The 14,158-nt window shown below is 45.3% G+C and overlaps 1 protein-coding gene across 2 annotated transcripts; it reads right to left on the bottom strand.

The window, feature by feature from the left end:
* Positions 1-222: 222 nt before the first annotated feature.
* Mis18a (MIS18 kinetochore protein A) lies at positions 223-13,666 on the bottom strand. Of its 2 annotated transcripts, XM_075954332.1 has the most exons (5): positions 13,320-13,666; positions 10,713-10,779; positions 4,640-4,762; positions 1,423-1,519; positions 223-709 (listed from the first exon to the last, which is right to left on the bottom strand). In XM_075954332.1, the coding sequence occupies exons 1-5, from the start codon at positions 13,618-13,620 to the stop codon at positions 635-637; spliced, it is 663 nt and encodes a 220-aa protein (XP_075810447.1). In that variant the 5' UTR covers positions 13,621-13,666; the 3' UTR covers positions 223-634. The 2 variants fall into 2 exon arrangements, with proteins under 2 accessions (XP_075810447.1, XP_075810456.1); XM_075954341.1 differs by lacking the exon at positions 4,640-4,762.
* Positions 13,667-14,158: the final 492 nt, after the last annotated feature.

Raw genomic sequence — 14,158 nt, forward strand, 5'->3', positions numbered from 1 at the left:
CTCAGTTACTCTTGCTGTAATTCCAGTGTTCTCAGAAGGCTCCAAGAACGGCGGATAGAAGCTGGGTGAGTCAGCCCTACAGGGCGCCGAGACAAGCTTCTCCCGCCGCACCTAGAAGGGGGGCTAGGCCGGGCAGACCACAGTGCATGCTCAGTCAGTACGTGGAGTTCACGGCCCCGGAATTGCTTTTAATCTCACTTAAACAAACAAATGAACCTTCAAGCACTTTTAAATTTTTATTCTCTTCCTTATTATAAAAGTACATGTTCCTCATAAAAGTTTTACATTATAGAAAATCCAAATCTAACACATTCCACTAAAATCTTACCCCAGAGATGAGTGATTTTTTATGACTCAGCCATAAATATACAAAGTATTAAAAGTCACAAAGTTTTAAAAGATAGAAAAACATATACACATACAATGAATTTAAAAGAAAAAGACAGAAAAAAATCACTGTTTTTTTATGAAAATAAAATCTCACAAAAAAACCTCATTTCAGCATATATCATAAACTGGCTTTAAAATTCAAATCCGGTAACAATTACCTCTTTCGTCTAAAATACTTGGAGTCTGACCCTATATTAGGAACAAGAGTGGGGCAGGGTGGGGTACGGAACACAGCTCAGCTACGTCAGCGGCCAACAGCGGTCAGTTTTGATTCAACCTCCCATAGCTTCGTCTCCAAGGCTCTCAGGACATCTTCCATCTACCGAATTGAAAGAGCATGGAGAAACACAAGGGTTAGCATGATTGATGCCTCAGTTTCATGGTTAAAATAACTTACGCCATTCTGCATGCTCTGCAAGACATTAAGATGTCAGGCCTAACGAACTCCTTAGAGGAGTGAGTCTAACTTGAATAAAACATAATCATAATTTCATTAGCTTTATTTGCAACCCAACCCACAATCTACAGCTACACATGTCTCAAGGAACGTTAGTATTCAGCACTGAGCTGAATACCAGGCAAGCAATCTGCCTAGGGCCACAAGGTGGCTGAGCAGGAAAAGGACCTGCTGCTGAGCCTGACCGTTTGGGTTCAACCCTGGGACCTGACTGGGGATTCAACAGCCTCTTTCAGCCCCCACAGGCACCAAGCAAGCACATGGCACATGCATACATGCAGGCAAAGCACACAGACACATAAAAAACATTTCAACAATTTAAATATTGCTTTGCTCAAAGTTACAGGTCTGGGTTAGAATGAGTACTCTTCTGAGCTTAGCATGGACTGTGTTCGGTGTTCTGCTGACAGCCTTAGCTCACAGCTCAACTCCCTAACGGACGATGAGCACTTTCTCACTTTCTCACTGTGAAGGGTGGAAAGCAAAACAGATGACATCACAGGGTCAAGTGGAGGGGTCATCTGGTCACTGCAGCAAATTGTTCAAACAAAGGTATAAATTTAGAGCAAAATTACCTGCTTTATAGACTTCTCTATTTCAACTCTGCTCTCCAGACTGAAAAGCTCCTTGTCTTGCGGCACGATCTGCTTCTCAGAGGACCCTAAAGTGTAACTGAGATGTGGTACCGTAGGAGTTAACGTATGAGAAGGATCTAGTGTCAACTTCACAGCAGCCAGCGATGTCAGTCCAAGCACCGAGTAACTGAAGACTGCATTCCCTATTCGTGGAGCCCTTCTGAGGACACTGGACCACATCATCTCACTCCTCCCTAATGGCTTCTTCCAGGTAGCCCCATACATCCACTTCCCGTTATAAATATTCCACTTTGGAATAAGCCCCTCCCCAGGCGGTCCAGGGGCAAAGCACCTCACGGCTCAAGGTCAAGGGCAAGCAGAACATCCGAAGAAACCAAAGCTTGCTTTATGCTAGTTCCAGGACAGGCTCCAAAGCTACAGAGAAACCTTGTCTCTAAAAACAAAAACAAAACAAAAAAAAAAAACAACAACAACAACAAAAAGAAGGGCTGGAGAAATAGTTTAGCAGTTAAGAGCACTGGCTACTCTTCCAGAGGTCCCAAGTTCAATTCCCAGCAACCACATGGTGGCTCACAACCTAGTGTGCAAGTATACATACTCATATACATAAAATATAAATAAAGTTTTAAAAAAAGATTTCTGATTTAAACTTGTCTGGTTTTAAAAGATGCCAAACACAAAACTATCAATTAATTACTGGAAAAAAAATCAATGTTTTAAAAAAATTAAGGAGAAAAATGTAAGAAATTAAACAATCATGGTAAAAGTAACTCAAGCAAGTATTGTCATTTTCCTCTTAAATTGTCCTTTCCTGATAGACAGAGTCTTAGCGTCACATCTTTATAAGGACAAATTGAGAGGCATTGGTATGAGCTGATCTAATTTTGTATTTCCTATTTTAAAAGGTCAATCAATTGGAAGGTTATTAAGACCTCTGGAATTGTTCTGGGGGGTAAGGGTTCCCATATCTAGCACCGGCTTTTTCTATCTGGCAACCCAGGGCTTCTGGGATGAGCATAATTTCCTATGTAGGGTAATTCCAATTAAACTCAGGAACATATACATACATAATAAAACAGCAGGCTTCCATGTGGCCTTCTCAAATGATCAAGGAAGCTACAGATGGCTGGTGGCTTCCGGAGGGGGGAAGAGCCATTTTCTTTCAGGGGCAGCCCTGGCAGGTGGACCGCTCCAGTGGACAGCCGCACTCCCAGGAGCAGAGGCAACAAAACTGGACTTGATAGGTTATTTAAATTAAAAACAAAGAGGCTTGGAAGTCTTAGAGGGAAGCAGTGGGACGGAGCTGGGAAAAGTTGGGGTAAGGAGGGTGGATGTGGTCGACACACTGTATAACATTACCACTAAAAACTGTTCATCAAAAAACTATCTGAAATTAGGGGCCCGGAGCACCTAATTCGCCTTGTTTCCTAATACATTTTAGAAACCTTGAAGAATACAGACATTGAATTTCGGAAAAAAAAAAAAAGAAAGAAAACGAACAAAGCAAAAAACAAAAACAAAAAAAAAAACATACAATTATTTTTTGTTTTGTTTCTGTTTTTTTTTTTTTTTTCTTGTTTTGTTTTGTTTTTGAGACAGGGTTTCTCTGTAGCTTTAGAGTCTGTCCTGGAACTAACTCTTGTAGACCAAGCTAGCCTCAAACTCACAGAGATCCGCCTGCCTCTGCCTCCCAAGTGCTGGGATTAAAGGCGTGGCCGCCACCACCCAGCCAGACAATTCTTATTATAGTAAATAACTAAGGTTGTATTCCTAGTCTTCCAGAACACCAAAGGAACTCCTTTCTGAACCAATTTTATTACAGTAAATAACTAAGTCTATATTTCTAGTCTTCTACAATACCAAAGAAACTCCTTTCTGAATGAATTTTATTACAGTAAATAACTAAGTCTATATTTCTAGTCTTCTACAATACCAAAGAAACTCCTTTCTGAACCAATTTTATTACAGTAAATAACTAAGTCTATATTTCTAGTCTTCTACAATACCGAAGAGACTCCTTTCTGAACCAATTTTGAAATGCCAATTCTTTCTGACAAACTTCTGGGAGTCAGAGGGGATTCCAAGTCGCATAGATCAGCCGGGCAGTGGTGGTGCATGCCTTTAATCCCAGCACTCAGAAGGCAGAGGGAGGCGGATCTCTGTGAATTTTAGGCTAGCCTGGTCTACAAGACCTAGTTCCAGGACAGGCTCCAAAGCCACAGAGAAACCTTAGCTTGGGAAACAAACAAACAAACAAACAAAAAACAAGTCACGTGGATCCCAAGGCCAATTCTCTACAGAGCTCAACGTCCCAATCCTCCTGCCTTCACCTGCCAAGTGCCAAGATTCCAGTGCGCCCACCTCACTTGGTCCACACCGTGCTGGGCTCTGGACAAGGGTTTTCTACACACCGCACTGAGCTATATCCCCAACCTTTCTCCATGTTCGCTTAAGGCAGAAGTTCTCAACCTATGGGTTCCCCTTTGGGGGCTGAGCGATTTTTTTCACGGGGTCATATATGCACATCAGATATTTACACTGCCATTCATAACAAAGCTACAGTTAGGAAGTAGTAATGAAATAATTTCATGGTTGGGGTCACTACGATATGAGGAACTGCAAAGGGTCCCAGCACTAGGAAGGCTGGGAAACGCTGATCTGAGAGGTTACAATGGGGATAGGAAAGTGAGGACAGTACTCACTGGTCCACACAACTGCTCCAAAATATCTTGCCAGATGTACACATGATCCCAGCCTCTGGGAAGCAAAAGCAGGGGACCATGACTTTGAAGTCAGCTAACAGTGTGTTCTACACACTTGCAATCCCAGCACTTGGGAGGCAGAGACAGAGGGATCTCTGAGCTCAAGGCCAGCCTGGCCTACAAACTAAATCCCAGGATAGCCAGGGCTACACAGAAAAACCTTGTCTCAAAAAACCAAAATCAAAAACAAAACTCAATATTTACTTCAAAAAAATTTCTCACATTTTCACCTCTCATTTAGTATCTGACTTTCCCAATACCAAATAAATTAGACACAAAGTGTGTGTCGGGAAGGGGGTGACTGTCAGAAATTATTCCTCAAAAATATACTTGAACCCAGCAGTGTTGATTTAGTTCTGCTGTTCTCGTACTAATTTCATTTTTTCAACTGTGAGAAATCAATCACAAGGCAGCCACATATCTATGAAGCCTACCTTTCAATGGCTTTCACGCTGAGGCAGAACAAGTCCCTCTTGTAGTCTAGGCTCTTGGGAGTGCATTTGTACACGTAGCCGAGGTTCAAGGAGCAGCCTGTGCAGTACAGAGTCTCAAGAATGCTGCAGTAATGAAATGACACTGCTTAGGGAGAAAGTAGCAATGCATATGACGAAAGTCCTCCTTGCTAAAACCCACACGCTGAGGGCTGGCTAGACGGCTCAGCAGGTAAAGGTGCTTGTTGCTAACCATGACAACCTGACTCAATCCCCAGAACCCATATGGTCAAAGGAGAGTTGTCCCGATCTCCACAGACACAGACAGACAGACAGACAGACAGACACACACACACCGAATTAAAGAAATAAAACTTAAATAAAGCTCTACACGCCCTGAGTTGCTTCAGGTGAAAAGGAGCTATCTTGATGGTGGTGTTTTCCTCTTGTGGCTTTCTGTTTGTTTTGGGTTTTGGTTTGTGGTTTGGAGACAGGGTCTTACTATGTAGCCCACCCCAACTTCAAACTTTTGTCAGGTGTCGTCCTGCCCCATCTTCCCATGGCAAGTGCTGGGGTGACAAGCAAGCGCCACTACAACCGGGTTCATCCTGACTGTATGATGTCATATGTAAGGAAGAAGAAAAACGAGGGTAAGATGGCTGCAGGAGAATGCAAACAGCCACTCTAGGCCACAGGGCTCTGGACAGCAAATGGCAAGGACATGAACGGAAGGCTGAGGTAGAGTTTCCAGAATCGATAGTCCTTCATCTACTATTAAGACAAACTATTTGAAATCTGGAAAATCAACAAAGTCTACACATCCTTTACGATGTCCGACCAATCACCTCGGGTCATTACTACTCTAGGTAGGAAGGTAGGCAGTTTCCCTGCAATAACAGAGAAGGAGCATTCCTGGCTTTCAGGATACTAGGGTCTGCTATAAACATCAACTCTGTACTGTGGCACAGAGCAGCAGACAAACAGAACCCAATACTCTGCTCCCCTAAACACAGTCACACAACACAAACCCAGGTCAGGCCAGGAGTGGTGGCACAAAGTTTTAATCCCAGCACTCAGGAAGCAGAGGCAGGCAGGGTTCTGTGAGTTTGAGGTCAGTCAGCCTGGTCTACAGAGCGAGTTCCAGGGAAGTCAAAACCCTACAGGGAAACCTTATCTTGAAAAACCAAGAAACAAACACACACCCACACCCACTCCCCACACCAGTTTGCAATTCTGCTCTAATGGGGATCAGGCAGGTGTTGCGGGAGGTCCTCCCACTCCTCCAGCCTATAACCGCTGAGATACCAGCCCATTGGGGCGTGGTCTCTCTCCCTTTAAAAAAGCGGCCACTTCCCTCTCCTCTCTCTCTCTCTCTCTGCTCCTTCGGCGACTAGACTTCCTTCCTGGTTGCGTAGAGGGCTGTTGTCTGGGATGGCAATCTGTAAGTTTTTTCCCCTTTAAATAAATACCACCCTATTAATCATAATTCCAAACTGGTGTGGCATTGTTTGTGACTTACGCCTTCAGGCAGGTTTGCAGACTTTAGGAGAAAAGTTCTCCAAAGTTAGGAGAAGGCATATGGAAAGATTAGTCTGGCTGAGGCGTAAAAGACTCTGCTAGGAGAAAAGACAGCCGCAAAGGCTGGGCTGTACTGCCCCACGCAGCGTTAACTAGGTTTGTCCAAAGAGCTCTATCCCCACTGAGCAGCTCTGCCTCATTCTGGTTCCTTATTAAATAGTTAAATACAGCTTCATAGTTTTCCCTCTTGAGACAGGGTCTTATGTATCCCAGGCTAGCCTTAATCTTGCTATGACTCTATGCTATGAATAATCTTGAACTCCTGATCTTTCTGCCTCCAAACTTCCAAACGCTAGGATTACAGGCGTGTCTCACCATAGCCAGTGAAGGGACTCTGGCCAGTTTGAAAGTGGCAGGCATGGCTCTAGCAGGCCTTGGCCCTCTCTCCCATCCCCTCTGCCTTGTTAAAGCTGTTAGATTACATTCCTGTTGTTGGACTAGAAGTCCAAACATCAGGGAGGAGTTGCTCCAGACACCACTCACAAAGCCTCAATTGATGCAAAAGCAAGAGTATTTTTATTCTGTCATGACAGGGCCTTTCAGGTTCGGGATATGAAGGACATCCGATAGCTGTTACAGCCCATCTTTTAAAGTAAAAAGCCACAGACACACGGGGGGAACTTATTGGATTGGCTTATTCAAAGGGTTACTAGTAGTGATTGGTCTATTCCAGGGCAGGAGAATAGCTGCGTGGTCAGGTGATAAGGGAGAGCATCTGTGGTCCATCCTGACCTTGGCCCAGTAAATAAATCAACACATCAGGAACTGAGTCAACATCTGTGGGTTGTATTTGCCTCAATTCCCAAAATGGAGTTATGTTTGAAGATTATTCACAAGGACACAGGGGGATGAGCAGTCCAGCATGTGTGTGTGTGGGCGACTGTCCCTTTTCCAAGAGAGAGTGAGTGTAAGGTTTTAGAAAAATGTCTTAGGGTTGAGGGGGCTTACAAATGCTTTTATAGTCTTTCACTGTCTCGAAAAACCAAAAATAAATAAATAAATAAATAAAGTAATAAACCTTTAAAGAAAAAAAGCAAACAAATAAAAACATCTGCTGTAGGAAGTCTTACAGCCAGTGGTTTCCCGCCTACTGGGGCATGGCCTCTTATACCATACATGTTGATGTAGAGCTGCCTCCAGCCTCTTTTCCAGCCGCTCTTTCTGGTTGCTGGATTCGCTTTCTGTTCTCCATTCAAGCAGAATTCTGATTTGTGAGTTTACCCCTAAATAAATAATCGTCTATTTCTCAATGCTGATCTAGTATGGGATTTCTTTTAAGCTTCCTTCCACATTTGGCACCCAACGTGGGGCCGGACTCCATGCCTCCTGGGTGGACAGCCTAACGGCCTCACCAGTCCACGACTCAGACAGTCTCCCAACCCTGCCCACTTGGCTTGCTTTTATCTAAGCCATTTTTTGTAGAATCCCCACCACAGCAGAGTTTACTGCATGTGGCATCTTAGAAATTTCCCAAGTGCACCCACAACTGCTGCATTCCCTGCATTCCCTGGGCCGGATCCTTGCCCCATGGCGACTTGTGCAGCTTCCAGTTTCTGCTCCCTGCCCATGAGTTCTGGGTTTCTTGCTCCATGTATGGAACTGATTGAATTGCTTTTAATTTGTCAAGTAAAGCATATTTCTCAGTATCCTTCCACAAACATCTTAGTAGATCCCAAGTAGAAAACCCCACCTACACTGCCAATGATGAACAGGCAAATCTACATGCTCTGTATATATCAAGCTTCATAATAATTAGGAGGCTACACAGTATCAAGATTGTTCATCAAGAAAAAGATTTAGAAAAACCTGAGATTTGAACTCTAAGGATATACTGATAATAAGTGGATAATCTGAATTTTCAGAATCAACCACAACCTGTACAAAAGCTCACATGAGCCCTCTCACATCTTGGTACCATTGAATGTGGTCTGTCTTCCCAAGCTGGTGAAGAAACTTAAGTGAACAGTGCATGGCCCTCAGAAATGGGGTCTCTTGGAGGTGACTAAGACTGGACAGTCATCACGGTAGAGTCCCAATGACTAAATCCTGGTGGCTTTATAAGAGGTAAGCCAGAAGAGATACCCACCCTCTAGTTTCAATCTGGCCACAGTACACTCTGCACCATCTGGGGCTCTGTCATCAAGAAGGCTACCATTGGACATGGCCTTTAGACAACATACCCCCAGAACCATAAGCCAAAGTGTAGTGGCATTTCATTTGTATTTTAATAAATAAAGCTTGCCTGAAGATCAGAGAGTAAAACAGCCCCACTGATCAGCCTTACAGACCAAGTAACAGTAAAAACACACCTTTAATCCCAGTAGCCACATTAGTTGCCATAGAAACCAGGCAGTACACACCTTTAAACCCAGCCCTAGAGAGGTTTATAATACAGGAGGAGACAGCTCTCAGGCACAGTCTTCATTCTGAGATTCCTGGAGGCTGAATCGCCATTTTCAAACTGAGGTTGAGGTGAGAGCCAGTGGCTGGCTGCTTTGCTTTTTTGATCTTCAAGTTGAACCCCAATTTCTATCTCTGAGTTTTTATTAATCGTGATTCAGCAAAGCAAGCCTCCCTCCTTTATAAGTTAGCATGGTCAGGTACTTCATCACGACCCACACTAATCCAGACCCTAGAATAATCTTGGGGAACAGCAGGGAGTGGGTAGCCACTATTAGACTATCATTAGCAAGACTGAGAAGCAATACCAGAAACCATAAATGACTTTAATCAAGGATCTGGCTCAATCAGAAAGCAGGGAATCAGAAAAGCACAGGAGGCTACAGTTACCTCCACAACTTAACCCTTCTGAAGCCCACCCCTGTGCTCTGGCTGACCACTGGAATGCCCCCCCAGTCAGTCACTCAGTAGAAGACATCCCAAGGTAACGATGGTACACGCCTTTAATCCCAGCACTTGAGAGGCAAAGGTAAGTGGATCTCAGTGAGTTCGAGGCCAGGGTAGTTTACAAAGCAAGTTCCAGTAAAGCCAGGACTGTTACACAGAGAAACCCTGTCTCGAAAGAAACAAACAAACAAAAGCAGAAAGGACGTCCTAAAGCAATACAGCATTTCACAAGGCCTAGTGAAACCCAAGACAACTGACGGTAACACAAAGGGCACGTCTAGGTGACACAGTAAAGATCACTGGGTGAGAAAGGCAATTCCCTTCTCCACCAATTCTCTACCAATTCTGATTACAAAAAGAGCAGCCTAGGTTTCACACCACACTGCTGTCAACATAGCTGTAAACTGTTCAGCATCAACAGACCTGACCACAGGCTTAGAACCCAACACAACAGCTGTGAGATCTAATATCTGCTTTACCGTAGTCTCTAGAGCTGCTTCTGAGCTGACTTAATGAAAACATACCAAGTACAAAAGAGTGGACCTGGCCCACAGGCATGACAAATGGAGACTCGAGCAGGGAAGCAGAGAGAAAGGAGCACTGCAGAGGCAGATGGAAAACTCCAGCACCCTGGACTTACTAGAACCAGTGCCATAGCCTAGCGAGAGGCAACTCCTGAGCTAGAGAGATGGCTCAACAGTTAAGAGCACTGGCTGCCCTTGCAGAGAACTAGGTTCAATTCCCAGTACTCATATGACAGCTCACACAATTCCTAACTCCAGGGGATCCAATGCCCTCTTCTGACCTCTGTGGGCTTCAGGCACACATGTTATGAACATATATACATAGCACTCATACATATAAAATAAGGATAAATAAATCTAAAAAAGGTGAGATTTCTAAGCAGTACATCTATCTGTCAGCAACATAACCTGTCATATCTACATATCATCTTTCCCGATACCGATGCAATTTTCCTTGAGTTTCTGTACTGCTGAACTATACTTTATCTGAATAAGGCATTCTAGCATTATTAAAGCTTTAATGTCAGTATCACCTTTTGCTTCTCAGGGTACTACCTAACGTTAGTTTCTATGCCTCAGCAAGACAGTTCCTATTTGGGGTAGCAATTACAAAAGGCAGGACTTCCCACTCAGTTTGTTGAAGACAGCACTTGCAGCCACTAGATGACAGCCACAAGGGCTCTGTCCCCTCAGCCCTAGCAGTGGCCACACAGAACCGAGGGTTGCCGTGTCTGTGGTTGGGACTGGTTGTTTATGGCAGAGCCAGTCTGTCTGTACCCAGTGGCTGTGGATGTGGATTCTGTATTACATTTCCTGTCTGTGCCAGGACATGGAAGAGGCAGGCAGCACTGAACAGGGCTCCTCAGGCTTGGAGATTTTCAGATGCTCTACGTTTACTTCCCATTTTCTTCATTCCAAACCCAAAGCCTTAAAATCAGTGTCGGCTACACCTTCAGAAACTTCCACTTCCTATCAGGGCTGTCACCACTGAATAATGGATATTTACTTCTTTTATGTGTTTGTTCAATTATCATGAAAAGTTACATCCCAAGCAATCTCACAGAATCGTGTAAGACTTTTCCTTAAATATTTTCTCTACATGATATTCACATAAACACCTTACTTACCAACCATCTTCACCTTTGCACTTGGACAGTTTCTGTTCTTTATCCACAGACACATTAGAGGACACACCTGGAAGAGCAACACTTGGTTAGCATGATCTGTTACAATACACCTGGGGACAGAGAACTTTTAACTCTAACTTTTATTTTAGAACTCGGAGCACTAGAGGAAAAAAAAAAAAAAAGGACCAACTCAGAGCACTAGGGGAAAAAAAATGACCCAAACACTGGGGTTGCCAGGGCATATACATGGTTCAACACTAAAGGTACAAGGGCCTTCTGGGAAGAGAAGGTGGAATAAGAACTACTTCATATCCTCTGAAAACTAACAGTACTCACAAAGTGAACAAAATTACCAGGGACATCAATGGTGGGGAAGCGCATGCTAGGTGGAGTGAAACTGGGCAGAGACCAAGGAAGATGGTCGTCCCTGTACTGCAGCACACAGCTCTTCTCTCTAAAAGTAACTGAGCAGGTCCCCGGCCACCAGACATCTTGTGCTTGAGCACCTCACAGCTGGGCCAGGGAAGCAGTTCAAAACACCCCCAGAGGGAAACGAAGAAGCGGCATCATTTAGTCAAGGTCTCCATGTCACCCCTTCCACAGTTTGCCCTGGTAACCCCTACACCCACATATTCAGTTGCTCCGGTTGGAAGCCGAGATGGAGTCCATGCGTCTATTTTGGTTTTTACAGCTCTGGTGTCAGTTGTGCCTCACAAATCTACTCCACCCCGGAAACACTAGCACCCCCTCCCGCGGGACTGTAGCAGAGCTGGTTAGCCCCCTTCCCTCCTTGCCTGCTCCAGGAAAGCCCGTTCTGCCCCTCCTCTGCCCCGGGGTCCACTCATCAGATAGATCCCCATTCTTCATGACAGTCTACGGGTCCCTTCATCTCCTGGACCCTTCTGAAGCTTGCATTTAGTTGCGCTTTGGCAATACAGGCCTGGGATCCTTTGGGTCCCCTGGGAAGAGGGGGAGGGGACGGCGACCCAAGTTAGCATCTATGGATAAAGGTTTTCCAGCTCCCAAACTTAACATTTCCTTGGGGACTAGAAAGACACTGGTGAGAACTAAACAAGCAATTCGGGAATGGGAAAGTTACAATTTCTTTTCATTTTTATTAATTCATTTTTTGAGTGTTTTTCCTGCCTGCACATATGTATGCACAGCAGCAAGCGTGTGTGTGGCGGCAGCGGACTCCTGTAACTGGAGTTGGCAACAGTCGTAAACCAGCCTGCCAGTGCTGGGAACTGCACCCTCGGCAAGTACTCGACCCCGACTCATCTCTCCAGTCCCTATTTTTTTTAATACGTTAATACAATTTCTGGGAGGCCGGGCGGTGGTGGCGCACGCCTTTAATCCCAGCACTTGGGAGGCAGAGGCAGGAGGATCTCTGTGAGTTCGAGACCAGCCTGGTCTACTGAGCTAGTTCCAGGACAGGCTCCAAAGCCACAGAGAAACCCTGTCTCAAAAAAACCAAAAAAAAAAAAATACAATTTCTGGGGTTGAGAAATGAGTTTATAAATATACCAAGAAGGCTAAATCAGCATGTTGTGGCTGTAAATAAGATGTAAGTACTGAGCCAGAATCACACCTATAATCCTCACCACTTAGAAAGCTGACGTAGGACCAGTAGTTCAAAGCCATTCTGGGAAACACAGAAAACCATTTCAAAACAGGAAAAAAACCTAAGAATTGTAAATGTCATAAACATGAACAAAGCTAAATAAAACACTCCAACTGGGGCAAGAGGAAACAGAAATTAATCTGAAAATTGATTAGTAACAATTAATAAAATTTAATCTAAAGATTAATCTTTTCTTGAAACTTTTACACCCTTCTGCATTGTTTAATAAATGCAAAGGGGGTATTTCCAGTGAATCACTATGGGAAACTTTATAAGACTCAGAATTATTAATATGGGGATAAATAAACTCATCTAGTTTACACAGGTTATATTCTAAAACCTAACAACAGTATTAATACATACAAAAAGCAAGATAGAAAAGCTATTTAAAAAACGGAAAAAATGAAAGTCTTAACGTTATTTCTTTAAAACCCATAAACAAAATAAACACAATATTATACTATATCAAAAATCTCAACCCAATTTTAGGCTGTCCAAATTAACAGTGGCAATGCTAAACTTCTATCAAAGAGGCTAACAGGGTGGATCACTCCTAAAGAAATAGCCTACTCACTTAATCATCCCGCTGTCCCATGTATTATCTAACATTTTGGAGAAGAGACAACTGAGGCACAAGCTGTCGGACAGTTAGCCCAAGGACAGCTAAAGTCGATGGCGGCCCACAATCTCACTCCCCCCGCCACCCACACACACCAGCAACTGTATGGTTTTAACACTTGAAGCTGTAAGGGCCATGGGCTAACGGAGCCAGTCAGATCTGAAAAATCTTGACACTGCCCTGAAACGCTCGGTCACTTGTTTCTGAATAATGTCCACGACGACGCTCAACCGAGGCCCTTCTGGACCCGTCCCTCGTGAGCCACGGACAGGACTCCCCTCCACCCTGTTTGCTCACGCCCCCACCCCCACCCCGGAAAGCCCTCCCGCCGGAGACGACGCTACCGGCCCGAGCCAGAACTGACAGCTTAGAAGGATGCAGCTCTTGTCCTCCTGGCTGGTCACCCAGGTGAGCGAGTCGCCCAGCGGCCGGCGACAGCGCGCGCACAGGAACACGAGCGGGTAGTCCCCGGCCGCCGCGGCAGCCTTCTCCTCGCACCGCTCCGGCTCCGGCTCCGCCTCCGACGCGAACGCGCTCGACATGCTCGCCCACTGCTGAAGCAGCTGGTGGCGTATCGAGCACTCTGACAGCCGCTTCTCCAGAAGCGAGGAGTCGCTCCACTTGTCCTGGCGGTTGCCTGCACAGGAAGCGGGGTGGCAAGCCATCGATCACGAACCCGCCACGGATTACAAATCCGCCGCGCCCCCAGAGGCCCACGGGAAATGCACAGATGCGCACGCGCGAGGACCAAGAGGCGGGGCTGCGCGCTAGGGGTGGGGCCTGAGGACCCGACGGCAGCTAACGCGCATGCTCGTCGTCGAGCTGGCGGGAGGTGTACTCCGCTAGTCAGCGTCTTGCGGTCTTCCTAGGCCCAAAAGCTGGGAGACCTGCGTCTGTGTCAGCTCCTTCCGCCACCGTGGAAGAAGTCGAGGGTCTCAAATGAGCTCACCTAGTCCTTCCCCACCGTGAGTCCGAGTGGACGCGCCCATGCAGGGTTAGCAGAGCTGGGAGATGGTGGTGCTCCCCTTTAATCCCAGCACAGCAGAGACAGGAGGATCTCTGAGTTCGAGGTCAGCCTGGTCTAAAGAGCTAGTTTAAGAAACCCTGTCTCGAAAAGCAAAACCAAACTTTACTTCCTATTTTAGTGTCTCTGGCCACTAGCAAAAAGTTTTGAATCCAAAGTCTTCAGGTTGACCTAGCCCC

The sequence above is a fragment of the Microtus pennsylvanicus genome, chromosome 1 (genome assembly GCF_037038515.1).
Source record: "Microtus pennsylvanicus isolate mMicPen1 chromosome 1, mMicPen1.hap1, whole genome shotgun sequence".
Lineage (NCBI taxonomy): Eukaryota > Metazoa > Chordata > Mammalia > Rodentia > Cricetidae > Microtus > Microtus pennsylvanicus.